The sequence below is a fragment of the Carassius auratus genome, chromosome 41 (genome assembly GCF_003368295.1).
Source record: "Carassius auratus strain Wakin chromosome 41, ASM336829v1, whole genome shotgun sequence".
Classification (NCBI taxonomy): Eukaryota; Metazoa; Chordata; class Actinopteri; order Cypriniformes; family Cyprinidae; genus Carassius; species Carassius auratus.
Genome location: NC_039283.1, coordinates 26,489,466 through 26,506,766, shown reverse-complemented (window position 1 = coordinate 26,506,766; position 17,301 = coordinate 26,489,466). Strand labels below are relative to the sequence as shown.

Here is a 17,301-nt window from a genome sequence, read left to right as displayed (position 1 = left end):
TAAATAAAGTAGAGAAATATATACTTAATTGAAACTAGTGGTTTCTGAAAAAACATATTTTTATTAAAATACTTTTTTATTTACATATTGTCCATTGACATTTTGTTAGTGGAAATCACACTAATAAATTTTCATTTTATTTTTTATTTTTTTTTTCAGATTTTTTTTCCAACTCTCAGTGTTAAATATTTGGACAATTTGTAAAATAAAACGTGAATAAAAAGTATTTATTTATTTATTTAACTATTTTTTTTCCAAATATATAACCAAATATAACTCATATATAATATTGCTGAAAAAAAAAATCACAGTTCCAAATATGGCTCTATCTATCTATTTTATTTATTTTTATAATTATGTTACCTTTTATTAAATCTGACACTGGGTACTATAAACCTAATATAATAATAATAATAATAATAATAATAATAATAATAATAATAATAATAATAATAATAATAATAATAATAATAAAAGTCCTCAGGAGTAACATGACGCTTAACGTCTCCGTACGAGTGACCCACTGCAATCTAGTTAAAGTTTGCACATAAGCTCTGCATGCAAATCTACAAGTTGCTTCCATTAATAAATGCATCACATTACTGCATTCTATGTTTTGTGTAAATCAATATCCAAGATTGTGAAAACTAAGCAATTTCTGCAACCAGGCATGTGAACGTGCAGGTCTGCGACAGAGCGTTTGCCGCCTGCAACATCAGGACAACAGCTGAGCCGTGTTTAGTCCATGATCAACACACTATACCTTTACTGAACCATGAACACATTATTTCACAAGTCATGCCTTCATCTATCCCAGAATACTTCATGTCAGATTACATTTTTCTTTTCTTAAAAAGAATTTCAACTTGAACTATTGCTGAAAAGTCCGCTTAAACATCTGGGGTCAGTACAATTTTTTAAATATATTTGAAAGTCTCTTCTGCTCACCAAGGCTGCATTTATTTGATAAAAAATACAGTAAAAACAGTAATATTGTGAAATATTATTACATTTTAAAATAAGTATTTTCTATGTGAATATCTGTTAAAATGTAATTTATTTCTGTGATGCAAAGCTGTATTTCCAGCATCAGTCTTCAATGTCACATGATCTTCAGAAATCATAACGATATACTGATTTTCATGCTTAAATAATGACTGCGCAGTGATAGGCAGCTGAGTTTCCATCTGTTTATCCTTCTCTCTGTAATCGCTAGCAGTTTTTATGGGGAAGAGTCAACAGTGACTTTCCCACAGTCTAGAGCTTTTTCTCCCGGGATCAGGTACTTCTGGAAAGGTTAAATCAGATGGACAGGAGATTGGGGAAATTAGCCCGTTTAGCTCCAAGAGCTGGAAAACGTCCATATGTTCATCATGGGAAAGAGCATCTGTGTTTGTTTGTGTGCACGTGTGTATCTCTGCTTGCACTCAGAAGAGATGCATCAAACACTCGCTGGGTGTGACCTCGCCCGCAGTTTTTGGGGCGAGCTGCTCTGTATTTAACCCCTCCATCACAGCACAGAGCTTCATACAAACCCCTGCTGTCATGCTGTATCACGATCAGGAGGTGTTTATGAATGTATTATGGAGTCGTGGTGCCATTTGTGTCATGATGAAGGAGATTTTACCTTCCATCCGTGGCAGCTTTAGGTGACAGCTGCTCTTCAAAAGGTCCATTTGCTCTGACACACATCAGCTGTATCACTAAACTTAACTAGCTAGACACCACAGGTGAAAGTACATCCAAAAAGGTTGACAGCATAACTTCATAGACTTTCTCAACCAGGACAATACACATAAACAAGGCGTTATGATTTGCAGACAAATTTTTCAGGATTCTTTGATGAATAGAAAAAGGCATTTCTTTGGAATATAAATATTTTGTAAGATTATAAAAGTTTATGGTGTCACTTTTGATCAATTTATTGCATCCTTGATTTCTTTAAAAATCATACTACCTAGAAACGTATAGTTAATTATTATTATTATTATTATTTATTTATTTAGCATGACAATTTGTGTATATCAAAAGGTTCAAAGTGGAAAAAAAAGTATAAATGTTAACTGACTGCTTGCATTCTATAACATTGTAAAAAAAAAAAAAAAAAAAAAAAAAAAAAAAATATATATATATATATATATATATATATATATATATATATATATATATATATATATATATATATATATATATATATATATATTATTTATATTCTGACAATTTCATATTAATGGCTTTAATTTCCTAGCTTTTTAAAATATAGATTTTAAATATAAACATAGCTGATTTGAGTCCAGCCTGTAATCAAAAGGTTTTGGAAATTCTTTAAGAGTCTGAGTAAGATTTCATTAATTGCAACCAATTTCCTGTGCAGAAATTAGGCTTTAGGTCTTTTAAAGTAACTTGACAAAGACCCATCATTTGCACAACACACCTATGTTCACAAATATGTTCAAGATTATGTATGTCTGAGAACAGCTGCAAGTAATTTTAACTTTCATTATATGAAGTACCTTAAAAAATCTAGTTGGATCTTGTATAACTTAAACAGAAAAATGAACAATGAAGTTGAAACTGGTTAAATGTATTTTGATGCATTAAAGAAATGGAAAAACATCTGTTGACGACTTATTGCTTGTAGCTGTAATTTTGCTGTATTATTTACAGTTGCTATATTACTGTAGGTCTAAAACAAGACTGTTTACATCCTTGTGGTAGTTAGTTATGATTAAAAGTGTTTTGAAAGAATGCACTGACTCGATGCAAGACTAAAGAAAAACTAAAGAAATCAGTGCATTTGGTATCTAAGGGTAAATCAAGTAAAATGAGCTGCATTTGAATAGATAAACCTGAGCTGTGTGTGCTACTTCAGGGTCAGTAAGTTACCCCGAGGAGAAAAGCACCACAAACACTTAAGAGCTCATTGGCAATCATATCAGCCTCGTTGAAAAAAGACCTGTTATCTCAATCTAATCTGTCTACAAGCCAAACAACAGACTGCTGTCACCTGAGGCCTTTCTGAGAGCCGCTAAACACACAATGCTGTGTGAACACCTGGACAGAAATAGCTCATTAGGCTGATTTCTGATGGAAAAGAGTCTTATAACTTTCTGAATAAAGATGCTGAGGTGATTTTCATATCAAGAGATCACAGTTTGAGATTGCAATCATACACAGAGGTTGATACCTCACACCAGAAATAGAGACATGAGAGCTCAAGTGATGCAGATAACGCTAGGTGAAAATAGAGGTGGATAAGACTAGTGTATATAGCCTAAACATTAAAAAGTCTTGCTTTAATCATGTCTTGAACGGCTGTCTGTCCGGTTTTGAAATACCATGTCCTTCTACCGATGCATGCTTTAGCTAGACGATCATTTGCTATTTTAAATGAATTATTACTGAGTCATTAAAGAAAGTTTGATCAGAACTGGCTGAATGAATCAATGACTCACTCATTAAGAGTGAGAAAACAGTTGAAACTTTTCAGTTTGAGAGTGAATTATACAAATGATTCAGACTGAATCCTCGAACGATTCAGACTCATTAACGAACCAATTTGAAAAACAAAAGGATTCTAATGAATGAATAAAAATGAATCATGAATCAATAATGAAAACAGATGAAACGATTCAGTTTGTGAGTGAACTATAGGCGATAAAAGATTCAGACATGATACGAAAATGATCCAGACTCAATAGCGAAGTGATCTGAACTGAAAAACAAACAGATTAGAATGAATGTTTTGAATGAATTTGGTGAACGAATCAATGACTCAGTGATTATGTGTGAGAAAACAGATGAAACGATTCAGTTTGTGAGTGAACTATAGGCTACAAATCATTCAGACATGATTCAGACTCAACAATGAACCGATCTGAACTGAAAAACAAACAGATTCGGACTAAATCGTCAACGATTAAGATTGCAAATCAGGTTTGATCAATTCTTTTGAAAAAAAAAATCTGATTTATTAGAGCAATTTAATTCTCATTTGAAGCCCCCCCCCCCCAAAAAAAAACAACACACGACAACTTGGATATTATCACAAAATATTATAATTTTGCTATACTAGCTAAGAATAAGCAATGATTCAATAATCTATTCATAAAGACCAAAATGAATCATCCATTTTGAACAAATTGGGTGAATAAGTGAATCAATGACTCACTTATAAAGAGTATGAAAACAGTCGAAATGATTCAGTTCATAAATGAACTATACAAATGATTCAGACTGAATCCTGAAACACTTCAGACTTAATGGCAAACTGATTTGAGCTGAAAAACAAACAGATTCGAGTGAATGTTTTGAATGAATCGGGTGAATGAATCAATGACTCACTCATTATGAGTGAGAAAACAGATGAAACGATTCAATTTGTGAGTGAACTATTGGCTACAAATGATTCAGACATAATACAAAAATGATCCAGACTCAATAGTGAACCGATTTGAACTGAAAAACAAATAGATTCGAGCGAATGTTTTGAATAAATCGGGTGAATGAATCAATGACTCACTCATTATGAGTGAGAAAACAGATGAAACGATTCAATTTGTGAGTGAACTATTGGCTACAAATGATTCAGACATAATACGAAAATGATCCAGACTCAATAGTGAACCGATTTGAACTGAAAAACAAATAGATTCGAGCGAATGTTTTTGAATGAATTGGGTAAATGAATCAATGACTCACTCATGATGAGTGAGAAAACAGATGAAACAATTCAGTTTGTGAGTGAACTATAGGCTACAAATGATTCAGACATAATACGAAAAATGATTCAGAGCCACTTGCTTAAATCCTAAATAATCATCCGTTTTGAACAAAATGGTTGAATAAGTGAATCAAAAACTCACTTATTAAGACAGAAATTCATCGCCACCTACTGACAAGTTTTGGTATCATATTTAAAGTGTCATTTCATATTTTATATCTATTAAAACAAACTATATAGCATTATTTATGCAATTCTAACCGCAGTGTAATGCATTTGTACCATCTCTTATCAGCAATAAACATCCAAATATATCTAAATGCCACTTTAGTTTCAGCTTCTGTGCTACTTCTGAAGTGCAAAGTCCTAATAGTCTAACTGTATATATTAATATAAGAATTTACATGAAAGATGACACATACACTTACTTATACTCACCCTAATAAAGGTAAATAAATGCACTTTGAAATCAGTTTAACAGGGTAAAGCTTATTTCTGTTTTTATCCTCGCACCTCCTTTTTTGGTGCTATAGAAATATCCACCTGTCCTGTCACTATCGTGCTAAGGTCTCATTTGAACTCTGGACGGGCCTAAGAGGATTGTGGGAAACCGGGGGAAGGAGATTTGAAGCTATGTTGACAACACGGGTGCAAAGTAAAGACAACATCCCAACAGCTGTAGAAACAGTGAACGGACACCAGCGTGGAGAGGGTCAAAGCATCCTGAACAACACACAACAAGCTTTATCACAGCCAATTTGTCAGAAAACTGACTAACAGTCCCAGTATCCGCTCTCTACAACAAGTCATGTAAGGCAAGATTCTCCTCAGACTGTTGTTTTACGACAGCACTCGAGCTGTAAGAGAAAACAGATCATTATAGCACCTCTTCAGACAATGCTGAGAATGCAAAACAATTCAGAACAAAATATGATGATGCATAAATATGTTATAGCTTAATGCATATGTTTCAGTGCTATTTATTTATATACTATTATAGAATGTAGCTTTAATTTTTAATGTTTTTCGGTTTTCATTTGTATTTTTAAATTTTAGTCATTTTTTTCATGCACACAAAAAAATGATTCATTGAATTTACAAAAAAATTGAATGGTAAGTGGTTGCAATCAATTTATTTTAGATACATTTAAATAAATTTTTTTTGCAGAAAGTTAATCAACTAAATTAGTTTATTTAAATATAGCTAAAATAAATTGATTCCATAATTATTTTTTAGTAAATTCAATGAATAATATTTTTCAGTGTGTGCTTTTTTATTAGTTTTTTTATGCATTTAGGTTTTTGTATGTCTATTAAGTTTATTTTTATTTCAGTTACATAATTTGAATAATTTTAGTACTTAAACTTTCATTTATTTTAATTACTTAACAAGGAAACATTTGTAATTTCCCTTTTTTATTTGACGTTAACCTTCTAATATAATTTTATCATTATTATTTAGTTATTATTTGATTAATTAATGAATTATTTTTATTACTTGTTTATGTATAAATAAATTAATTTAAATAAATTTTAGTTTAGCAATAACGACACTGACATGTTCACGTTCAGGTCTGTGCATGTACAGTAAGAGCACATACATCAATATTCATGTTTAGCACAATGTACAAATAGCTAAATCAATATTGATTTGTGAGTGTTGTGGGAAAAAGTCATCTCGTCTCCACTGATTACCATTCACTGTCAGCCTGAGTCTGACGTCCTGACAGTAAAATTGATTAATAACACACAGAGAAATCAATGTGAAACGCTGTCAGCTCACTTGCACGTAAATAGGTCAAACTTCGCACAACAAATAACATCAGAATAATTTATTATTATTATTTTTGCATTATAGATGTTTATAATTTGTCATAAAAAAGTTGAAAATGCTGTTTTTGCATGATTTCAATACATCAAATATTTTTTATTCATATAAATAAATGTAGTAAAACAAAAAAAATTGAAAATTATAGTTTTTTGCATGACAGATGTGCGTAATTAAAATTAAATAATGTGAAAATGCAAAATACACACGATTCTACAGAGAAATCCCTCTAATACAATTTTTTTATATTAATTAAATATCTACATAAGCGTATAACAACAAGTAATATTAGAACAACAACATATAGTTTTGATAACACTGATATCAGAAAAAAACTTTTTGACATTTGATTAGATTTTTGACATTTCTTGATTTACTTTTGATTCATGGGAAAGTGCTATCCATGAGCCCCTCCAGGCTTTTTTTTTTTTTTTTAATTTCCCAACACTTTGGTTCTGTTCTAATATTTCTGTAAGCATGCACTTGCATATTACGCGGGGAGATGAAAGAGCAGGTAATCTCTTGAAATCTATGAACGAGCAGAAAAGGTAGCTTAGAGTTTCTCAGGCTCCTGTGGCTCGCAGGCTTAGCGGAAAAAATACCAACACATTTTCTTCCCATGTTCAACTATTCTCCAAAACCACAGGTTTTTCTCTACACCTCGTGTGAAAGGACAGCCACTTAAGTGTAACCTGCATGTTTAGTCCACTTGATAGACTGCAAGGCTTTACTGAGACATCAAACGGTAACAAATGGGCAATTGTGCCACTTCAGAAAAAAACGCAGGTGTCACACACCTGGACTCATTTAATGTGTTTTTGCCCGTGACCCAGTTTCTGTCTTTCCGTGTTTGATTAGTTCCCAGGTGTGTCCATTATCTTCCTCATGTGTTCCATGTCCCTGTTAATTTAATGATTCCATCCACCTGTGTTTCCCCAATTATCTGTTGTTCATAAGCCGTGTCCCTTCAGTTCTGTTTTGTCGGGTCTTCTCACTTGTCCTCACTTGTGACTAAATCACTTGCTACTTACGTGTGTCTACCTCTGTGCTCCATGTTGGATATCCCCTGTGTTGGATATATTAAAAACCTTATTCCGTTTATCCTCGACTCCGTATTCCTTCAGGCAGCGTAAAACCGTGACAGAAGACCCGACCAGAAAAAGAAAATAGAAAACTGCGTGTTTTTTCCCTCCGTTTTGTTTTTTGTGTTTTCAAAGTCTTTTTGTTTCTTAGTGTCTATGGATCCCCTCTATCGTCCCGAATTCCTCATCCTCCTGCTGAAGCAGGAAGGACGTTCTCTCGAGGACCATACCAAACAGTTTTTCCTATTAGCTAATGCCACCAGCTACCCGGACGGCGCGCTCTGCACCTTCTACAACACCAGCCTGAACTCCAAATGCAGAGCGTTGTCGTCCGAAGATGGTCCTCGAGAAGATTTCGCCGCATACGTGGAGTGGACTCTGGCGAGAAATGGGTCACCTCTCACCGTCTGCCCCATAGAGGACCTCGCCAGCCCCACTCCCGACCCAGAGACCAGCCAGCCACCATCATGCCGCACGGAGCCAGAGCCCACCGCAGCCGCAGAGCCCGAGCCATCCACTGACAGGGAACAGGATCTCGAGAGCGCGACTGACCAGGTGTGTGAGCCGGCAACACCGTGCATCGTGGGAGTCCTCGTGGAGATCGAGGGCGTGGAGGAAAGCCCTGCCCACACTCCTGCGACTGAGGGTGAGCTGTATACAGTCTCTGAAGGTCATAAGGAGCAAGCTCTGGATCTGATGGACTGGTCTATGGAGGTAATCCCTAATTTTCCTGTTTCCCCGCTGGTTCCGTCCAGCCCTGATTCCCCTGTATACCCTCTCAGTCTCCCACTCCTACCTCCTCCAGTCATTTCCTCTGCTCCATTTCCGCTGGTTCCGCCCAGCCCTGAGTTTTCTGTTTCTCCGCTGGTTACGCCCAGCCCTGAGTTTTCTGTTTCTCCGCTGGTTCCGCCCAGCCTTGAGTTTTCTGTTTCTCCGCTGGTTCCGCCCAGCCCTGAGTTTTCTGTTTCTCCGCTGGTTCCGCCCAGCCCTGAGTTTCCTGTTTCTCCGCTGGTTCCGCCCAGCCCTGAGTTTCCTGTGTCTCCGCTGGTTCCGCCCAGCCCTGAGTTTCCTGTTTCTCCGCTGGTTCCGCCCAGCCCTGAGTTTCCTGTGTCTCCGCTGGTTCCGCCCAGCTCTGAATCTTCTGTGTCTCCGCTGGTTCCGCCCAGCTCTGAATCTTCTGTGTCTCCGCTGGTTCCGCCCAGCTCTGAATCTTCTGTGTGTCCGCTGGTTCCGCCCAGCTCTGAATCTTCTGTGTTTCCTGTATTCCCTCCCAGCCTCCCTCTCCCGCCTCCTCCCAAACCTGCTGGTCCCTCTACTCCTCTTTCGCTGGTTCCGTCCAGTCCTGATCCTCCTGTCCTTCCTCCCATCCTTCTCCTCTCTCCTCCTCCTAGACCAGCCAGTTCCTCGTCATCCCTGCTGGTGCCAGTCAGTCCCGCAGCTCACCCTCAGTCCGCGCCATCGGGGCGCGGTGGTTCGCCGCTGGACTGCCAGTCTCCAGCTCCGCCTTGGCGTGTTAAGGCCCTGTCTCCGCCTCCAGCCTCCGAGCCCTGGACTCCTCCTCGGTCCTTCGACCCAGCGGCTCCGCCTTGGCTCTTAGCTCCCTCGTCTCCACCGTGGCCTGTCATCCCACCTGCTCCACCGGGCTCCCTCGTCCCTCCGGCTCCACCTTGGTCAGTCGTCGACCATCCGCCACCTCGGGACTCCTCTCCTCTGGTTCCACCTCGTCACTCCATCCCTCCGGCTCTGTCAGGCTCCTCCTTCCCTCCAGTTCCACCTCCATCCTCGGTCACTCCGGCTCCACAGCGGTCTGCCAGGACCCCGCCTCTGCCTTGGTCGCCTGAGCCTTCAGCTCCACCTAGGCCCTCCGGATCCTCGACGTCACCCTGGCTCTGCGGCTGTGCTGCTCCATCTTGGGCTCCTCACCCACCGGTGCAGTCTCCGCCTGTCGGCCCCCTGGTGTCGTCGACCCTTCCTTCTCCATGGCTCCTCCCGCCGTCGACTCCACCTTGGATCTCCGTCCTGGCTGGTCTCTGGTGGACCATCTGGCTCCTCCTGCTCCTGTCTCCTCCCTGGCTCCTTCCTCCGTCGTCTCCTCCTTGGCTCCTCCTTCTGTGGTCCCTGTCTGCTGGCCCCCTCCTGGGAGTCCGTCCTCCACCGGAACCTCCTCCCAAGTTCCCACCTACGCCTCCCCCTGTTGTTTCTACGGTGCGAGGACGCACCTACCGGGAGGGGGGAGTACTGTCACACACCTGGACTCATTTAATGTGTTTTTGCCCGTGACCCAGTTTCTGTCTTTCCGTGTTTGATTAGTTCCCAGGTGTGTCCATTATCTTCCTCATGTGTTCCATGTCCCTGTTAATTTAATGATTCCATCCACCTGTGTTTCCCCAATTATCTGTTGTTCATAAGCCGTGTCCCTTCAGTTCTGTTTTGTCGGGTCTTCTCACTTGTCCTCACTTGTGACTAAATCACTTGCTACTTACGTGTGTCTACCTCTGTGCTCCATGTTGGATATCCCCTGTGTTGGATATATTAAAAACCTTATTCCGTTTATCCTCGACTCCGTATTCCTTCAGGCAGCGTAAAACCGTGACAGCAGGTGAGGAGGTCAACACTTCTCTAACATTTGTTCACTGTAGTCCTGAGACATCAACAAACTCTAGGCTGAAAGAAACGGAAATGTAGAATGATGTCGATCTCATAAAATAGCATTTCATCTAAAATACAGAGAGAAAATTAATAAGTTATATTTTGCATAATCAAAAATAAATAAATACATTTAGCGTTTTTAATAATAATATAAATAATAATAATAATAAAAATGCTTAATAATGCATTTCTAGAACTTAATGACACTTTACAGTAAAAAACATTGTGAGATTATTTGCATGACATTTATGCACATTTAAACTCTAGAATCTCATAAAAAAAGATTTCATCTGAAATAAGAATAAAAAGAGAAATTAATACATTTTTGGCATGAACAAAAATAAATAAATACATTTACCTGTTTTAATAATAATAATAATAATAATAATCATCATAATAATAATAATGTTTAATTTGTGCCTTACCAGAACTCATAGACACTTTACGGTTGAAATAAAAAATATATATAAAAAGAAAATGGATTATGAGATTATTTGCATGACATTTAAGCACATTTGACCTCTAGAATCTCATTCTCTCTCTCTCTCTCTCTCTCTCTCTCTCTCTCTCTCTCTTTGTAATTTACATTATTCATAATAATAATTAGTATTATAATTCCCATTAGTGCAATACATTATTACAGAAAATATACTTTAATACAAACAAAATTATATTAATTAATGTACATAAACATAGTACAACAAATACAATTTTAATTTTAATATATATATATATATATATATATATATATATATATATATATATATATATATATATTGCATTACATGTGTGTATAATTGTTATTAAAATAATGTCAAAATTAAGGCCCTAAGTTATGTCCTTTTCAACAGGTTTACCCAGAAAAAAGATACTAGAGAAAAAAAAAAAAAAAAAAAAAAAAAAAAAAAATATATATATATATATATATATATATATATATATATATATATATATATATAATTTTTTTTTTTTTTTTTTTTTTTTGCATTACAGATGTGTGTAATTGTCTATTAAAAATGTAAAAATGCATAAAATATGGTCCTATAATATGTTCAAACATTGGTTCCTCGAGTTCTATCTACAAACATGACACTTCTGTTTCCCCATTTTCTGTCTGCTGTAATGAGCTACTGTTTCACGGCTGTATCCTCTTCTCAACACCTGTATGAGAAAAACATACCTGCAGGCCATAAACTATGAAAGCCAAGCCACCAAATCCTGCATGGAGCAATATGTTATGACAGGCTTAGAGAGAGTTATATTACCGTGAGACAATGAAAAGTGCAGTTCAAGTCTGTCTCACGGATCACAGCAGTCCAGCAAAGACAATAAGTGACCTTCAAATCATGAAAATAATTGGCTAAAACAAGTTATACATTTCTTGTTTTGGTGCGGAATATGAATAGAGCATTCTTTCAGGTTCAATATTAAAATGTTTATGCAATTATACAATTTAGTGACGCTCGGTTCGTTCTTTTAAGTGAACTGTATGAACCAATGCATTAAATCAGGCTAAATCTAGTTTGCTTAATGCATGTTGAAATGGTATTTTTGCAGTCGTTTTGGTGTCGTTTCTCGACTCTAGGAACAAACAGGGAAACACGTCATATTATTTTAAATTTAATAAAAACTCGAAACAACGTGTTTCTGCAACATAACTTTATTATATCATAAAATCATAAAACATCAAAGCAGGAAAATCCATAATTCAATGAGAGAGACTCAAGGACAGCAGACAAGACGTAAACACTTACATTAGACTTGAGAGACAAAACCATGTGTAAGGATTGGACAGCACACCGCATGAGAACTACACCAGACTCATATTCTTCAAATGAGTAAATTAAACATTCCTCACATTTATCAATTGCATTTCTAAATATACAATACATAAAAAGTATTGCACATGATATACACTATATAAAATAGCAAATTCGTTAATTTGATTCATAGAATGTTTTTCTTGGTGAGAATGTTCCCCTGGAGTTTTCAGACCACATTTAATCTCAGTGTTTACTTAATTATTATTGCACTTAATCTTCAATTACTTGTGAGCAATTGATTTATACCTGATGACAGAAAATCAATGGAAATAATAAATGTATTCCCATCATTATGACAAATAATAAACTGTATGTACTGTAAATCTGCATGATATTTCAACTCGGATATTAATACTTCATTCCCTGATTTTTTCCCATATTTTTTTTTATTTTTTTAAGTCAACTGTGTAATTTCTGCTTATCCACATTCAGTTGATAATTTATTATTTTATCATTAAAGTTTCTAGGTGGTATACATTCTTTGTAAGGAAACTATTTTACAAGAGGAAAAGAAAATAGTTGGTATTTTTAAATAAACTTCACTTTATATTATATCTAAATTTATAACATATTCATGGCCTATAACTTTTTTTTCCTCAAGATATATTAAAACTTTTATCTAATTCATTGATATTTTTTAGTGCATACGAAATGTGCAATTTCTTCTGCACCAAATGGAATTGCACAGAGAATGATTCAGTAATGGACAGACGTTTCTCATCACCAGCAGCTCCCACATGAATGCCAAGCAGTCCAGGCCCACAGAGGCCACAGTGTGGGTCACGGTCGATGCTTTTAAATGGGTTTGGTGAAATGCGATCGCTGTACATCTGAGTGATAAGGCTGATGAGAAGCACTGTGGCCCCTGTGGTCTGAACTGGGATCACCGATCTCACTGTTGGCTAGTTACTCTTGGCCATGCTTTTGGTCTTCAGCTCAGCTAGTTTGCTGGTGACAAAGTTCCACTTGAAGGCCGGTGTGTCGTCACTCCCTTCTCCCAGTGTGGCGTACTTGGAGAAGCTGTTTCCAGTGCCGCTGTCGCCTGCCTCGGCCTGGTTGTCACCGTCTTCTGCTCTCGCTCCGCTTTCATTGCCCACCTCCTGACCGCCGTCGCCTCCTGCCTCCGCTTGCCTCATTGCAGCTTCTTGGTGCCACTTAGTCGCAAAGCTGTCCCAGAATCCAGTGCTGCGCTTGTTGGGTTGTGGAGGCTCTTCGGGCTTCACTGCCAATGGACTGGAAAAATGATAAAGGCTACTTGCAATGAAATGTATTGGAAACTGGAAAAACGATGAAGGCTACTTGCAATGAAATGTATTCTGATTAAATAAATATTTTTGCAAGAAACATATTTAGCACTATATATATAAAAAAAGCAAGGATGCACTAAATCTATCAAAAGTGACTGAAAAGAAATGTTTAAGACTACAAAAGATTTCCATTTCAAATAAATTCTGTTCTTTTGAACTTTTTATTCATCAAAGAATCCTGAAAAAACATTTTCCAAAACAATTAAACAAGACTTCGCAAAGTGTCTGTGTGTGTGTGTGTAAATGAGGTGCAGGTGTGGCAAGGAGATTAGCGGATGAATGAGGTGCAGGTGTGGCAAAATGATTAGGGATGCAGTGACTCATGGGAGATGTAGTTTAGGTGTGGTGCAACGGTATGAGAGGTGCTAGTGTCCAAGTGATGATGTGGTGACATCTGATGGTTGTTGGGTGGAATGGTCCTGAGTGGAGTGCCCTCTATTAAAGTTCATGGGCACTCCAGATAATGATCTTGAAAATGAAGACTGGAGGAATGATGCTGCAAATTCAACTTCGATCAGAGGAATAAATTATATTTTATAATATATTCACGTAGAAAAGAGGCATTTTAAATTATAATAATATTTTACAATATTTACTGTATCATCAAAGAATCTTACAGACCCCAGACATTTAAAAAATAATTTAGATCTAAAATATTTAAGTATGTTATAGTAATGCCTGATAATTTTCCGCTTTTAACAGTGTAAAATGCAACTTAGATTTTCCCTTTCTGTTCCAAGGAGACTAAAACATTTGCTCAACATGCTTTCCTGGTAGAAATATAAAGAATGCATCATAACACTCACTGATCAGCTGCCGGCTGGTTGTCTGCCTCCAGAAGCTGGTGTTCATCCTCCTTGGTGAACAGAGATGAAACACTTTTCCAACCTTTAGCTCCGGCTCCCTGCATCTGAGAAATAAACACAATGATTCAGACCAAAAACATCAGATAAATATAGCTGACATGAAACTTCAAGAGCCATTTCAACAGTATATATATATATATATATATATATATATATATATATATATATATATATATATATATATATATATATATATATATATATATATATATATATATATATATATATATATATATATATATATATATATATATATATATATATATTAACTACCCATGTACAGTGTCTGACACTGAAGTACACTTTTATACTTTTTTTTTCTCCCTTCCAAAGTTAACAGAAACTACAATTTATTTAATAAACTAATGATTTATAATATTTATTTTCCAGGCTTACTCTCTTGGCCAGCTGTGTCATTGCACCGGGTCCTTCATCAGACTGGACAGACGTCATATCTTCAGCAACATCAGGGACCTTCACAGACAAACATTCATCAAAGACTGAAAAAGGAGACATCTAAATTATAAATCTAAACGTCTAGATTTTATTCAAGTAAAAAAAAAAAAAAAACTTAAAAAATTAAACACAACTAAATCTTCCTAAATAAATAGATTTTTTTGGCATACAAAAAAAGTTAAATCAGATAAAAATAGCTATTTAAGTTTACATATGCAAGTTCTAAAATCTACAGAGAAGACTAGCTTACATACGTACATTAATGTCTCCCTCGTGTGGTTTTCAGCAAAACTACACCAAAATTGTCTCATTGTCCCAATAAGTTAATATTGTCTACAATACTGAGGTGCAGATAATTGACACTATTTGCAATAAGTAAAATTTTTGCACAGTGTAAATAGAATCTAAAGTGTAAATACCATATCACTAAACAAATAATTTGAAAAAATATTTCAAAAGTGTAAATAGCATCTATTGCTAAGAAAATATGCTAAATAAAGAAAACACGTCAAAATGACACAGTGACAGAAGTGCAGTGTGTTTAATAACACAATGTTCAGCCAAAATAACTTTCAGTAGACTAAATCTCCACAAAGCATTTTGAAAGTTGTGAAAATTACATGATTTTGGACTTTTACAGCGAAGACTGTGCTTTACACAACACTGTTTTCCTAAAAACGGAAAAGCTTTAATGGGTTTTGGACGTTAGTTTACATGACAACAGTGTTTCAGGAGCTTTTGAAACTTTTGAAAATGGTTCTCAAAGTGGAAGTTTTTGAAAACTATAGCCTATATCGTTTGCAAACCGCTGAACTCTTGCACATTGTGTTAATTATGTATGGTGTGGAAGTGGGTTCCCCACAGCCTAAGTCTTCATTCACATTAAATTCAATACTGTATGGCGTCTAACTAGAAGACCTCTTTAAAACCAGCAAACTAGATCAGCTTGACCAGAAAACCACTTTCAGCTGGTTTAAATGAATTCATGTAAATATGACCGACTCTAATTTTAAAGGGTAAAGAAATACTGTAATGACTTTGGAGTGAGTCCAGTCATGCATGCAGTGTTTATCTTGACTAAGCTTCAGTAATCTGTTGGCATTGCTGTGTTGTAGCAGGCTGTGGAAACTATGCAAGTTCACTGGTAAGCGAGAGGTCACACAGACAGTCGAGAACTGTGGGGGATCTGCCAACAAACCCAACACACACACCCTATCCGTCTAGAATCAGTCGCTGGAATGCCATCCTATTCCTATCACCCCCGTAGATCCAGTTACAGGCCTTTGAAAGTGGGTCAAGGCTTCCCTTGATCAGATACTTGACAGAACATTTCAAATATGTTAACACATCCTGAACCTCAGAAATGCATTTGTTAGGTTTTTTAAAACACATGCTTTAGCCAATCAACATACTTCAACAGGAACAGAATGAAGTGTCCTTTATTCCCCAGAGTCTAAAATATGAACTTTAAAAGGTTCAGATATGAATCTACTTTTTTTTTTAGTTGATATGTCACTTAATGCAATCATTTCTGGGGTAAAGTTGGGATATACTCTTAAATACTGATTGCATGCATGCATATTCATGCAATCACATATTCAGAGGCCTTATACTAGAAATAGATTGATAAACTGGCCAGACGGACTAAATTGTATTATGCTTATTAAATAAAATTGTATTATGTATGTACTGCCATTTATGCACCACTGATAACGGGATTGTGATTCGTCATTGAAAAACTCATATTGGTCTGTGTAAGTATTTGCAAATAATGTTACATTTGTAAAAATGTTTTAAAATAGCAGATTTATGCAGATTAAAAATAACAAATAGATGCAAATATTAATAATTGTTTTTTTTTTAGATATCTTACAGATTTCCTTTATGTATGCCTGACAAATATGCATTCAATTAATGTTGTTAGTTTATGTTAAAACCATGTAATCCAAATGGATGTAAATGTTATATGCAATTCAAATACATAGAAATTTAATTTTTAAGGCTTAATTATTTATTTAATTTTTTTTGAGTGCATGTTCACCCATTGCTTTAGTGGATATACCTCTTCCACCGTGTCTTCCTCCATGTCCGGGTTGAGGGTCTTCATGACCTTACTCTTATAGACTTTCCACATAGGATTCATGACGGACGCCTTCAAAAGATCCTCAGATTTGTGCAAAACTTCATAAAACAGTCCAAAGTATCTCTACGCCACCATCAACAAACTCCCAGCCTTAGTTTAGCTCTCAGTCTTTAACAATATCCCTGTTCCATCAGGAAGAGACAGTCAGTTTTCAGTGCAAGATGAAAACAAACTTCTCCTCATTATGAAAAGAAAAACTCTGGGAGCTGGTCGAGTCCTTGAATTCAGTGTGAAGTAGATGAAAGAGGCGGTTTGAGCAGGGAAACACACACACACACACTGTGACACGGCTCAGACGTCCAGCATCAGTTACCTGGAAACAGGTGTGGGTTTCCTCCTGAATATTTCAAGCAGCTCCGCTAATAGTTGAGCTTCATTGTTGGCAGTTTTAAGAAGAGCACGCGTGTAACATTAACCCCATGCA

At 36.4% G+C, this 17,301-nt stretch overlaps 1 protein-coding gene across 1 annotated transcript; it reads right to left on the bottom strand.

Annotated features, from left to right (window-relative positions):
* Positions 1-11,982: 11,982 nt before the first annotated feature.
* Positions 11,983-17,026, bottom strand: LOC113059692 (uncharacterized protein C1orf232-like). Its single transcript, XM_026228232.1, has 4 exons — positions 16,797-17,026; positions 14,675-14,752; positions 14,219-14,322; positions 11,983-13,338 (listed from the first exon to the last, which is right to left on the bottom strand). The coding sequence occupies exons 1-4, from the start codon at positions 16,875-16,877 to the stop codon at positions 13,008-13,010; spliced, it is 594 nt and encodes a 197-aa protein (XP_026084017.1). The 5' UTR covers positions 16,878-17,026; the 3' UTR covers positions 11,983-13,007.
* Between the last annotated feature and the right edge of the window lie 275 nt (positions 17,027-17,301).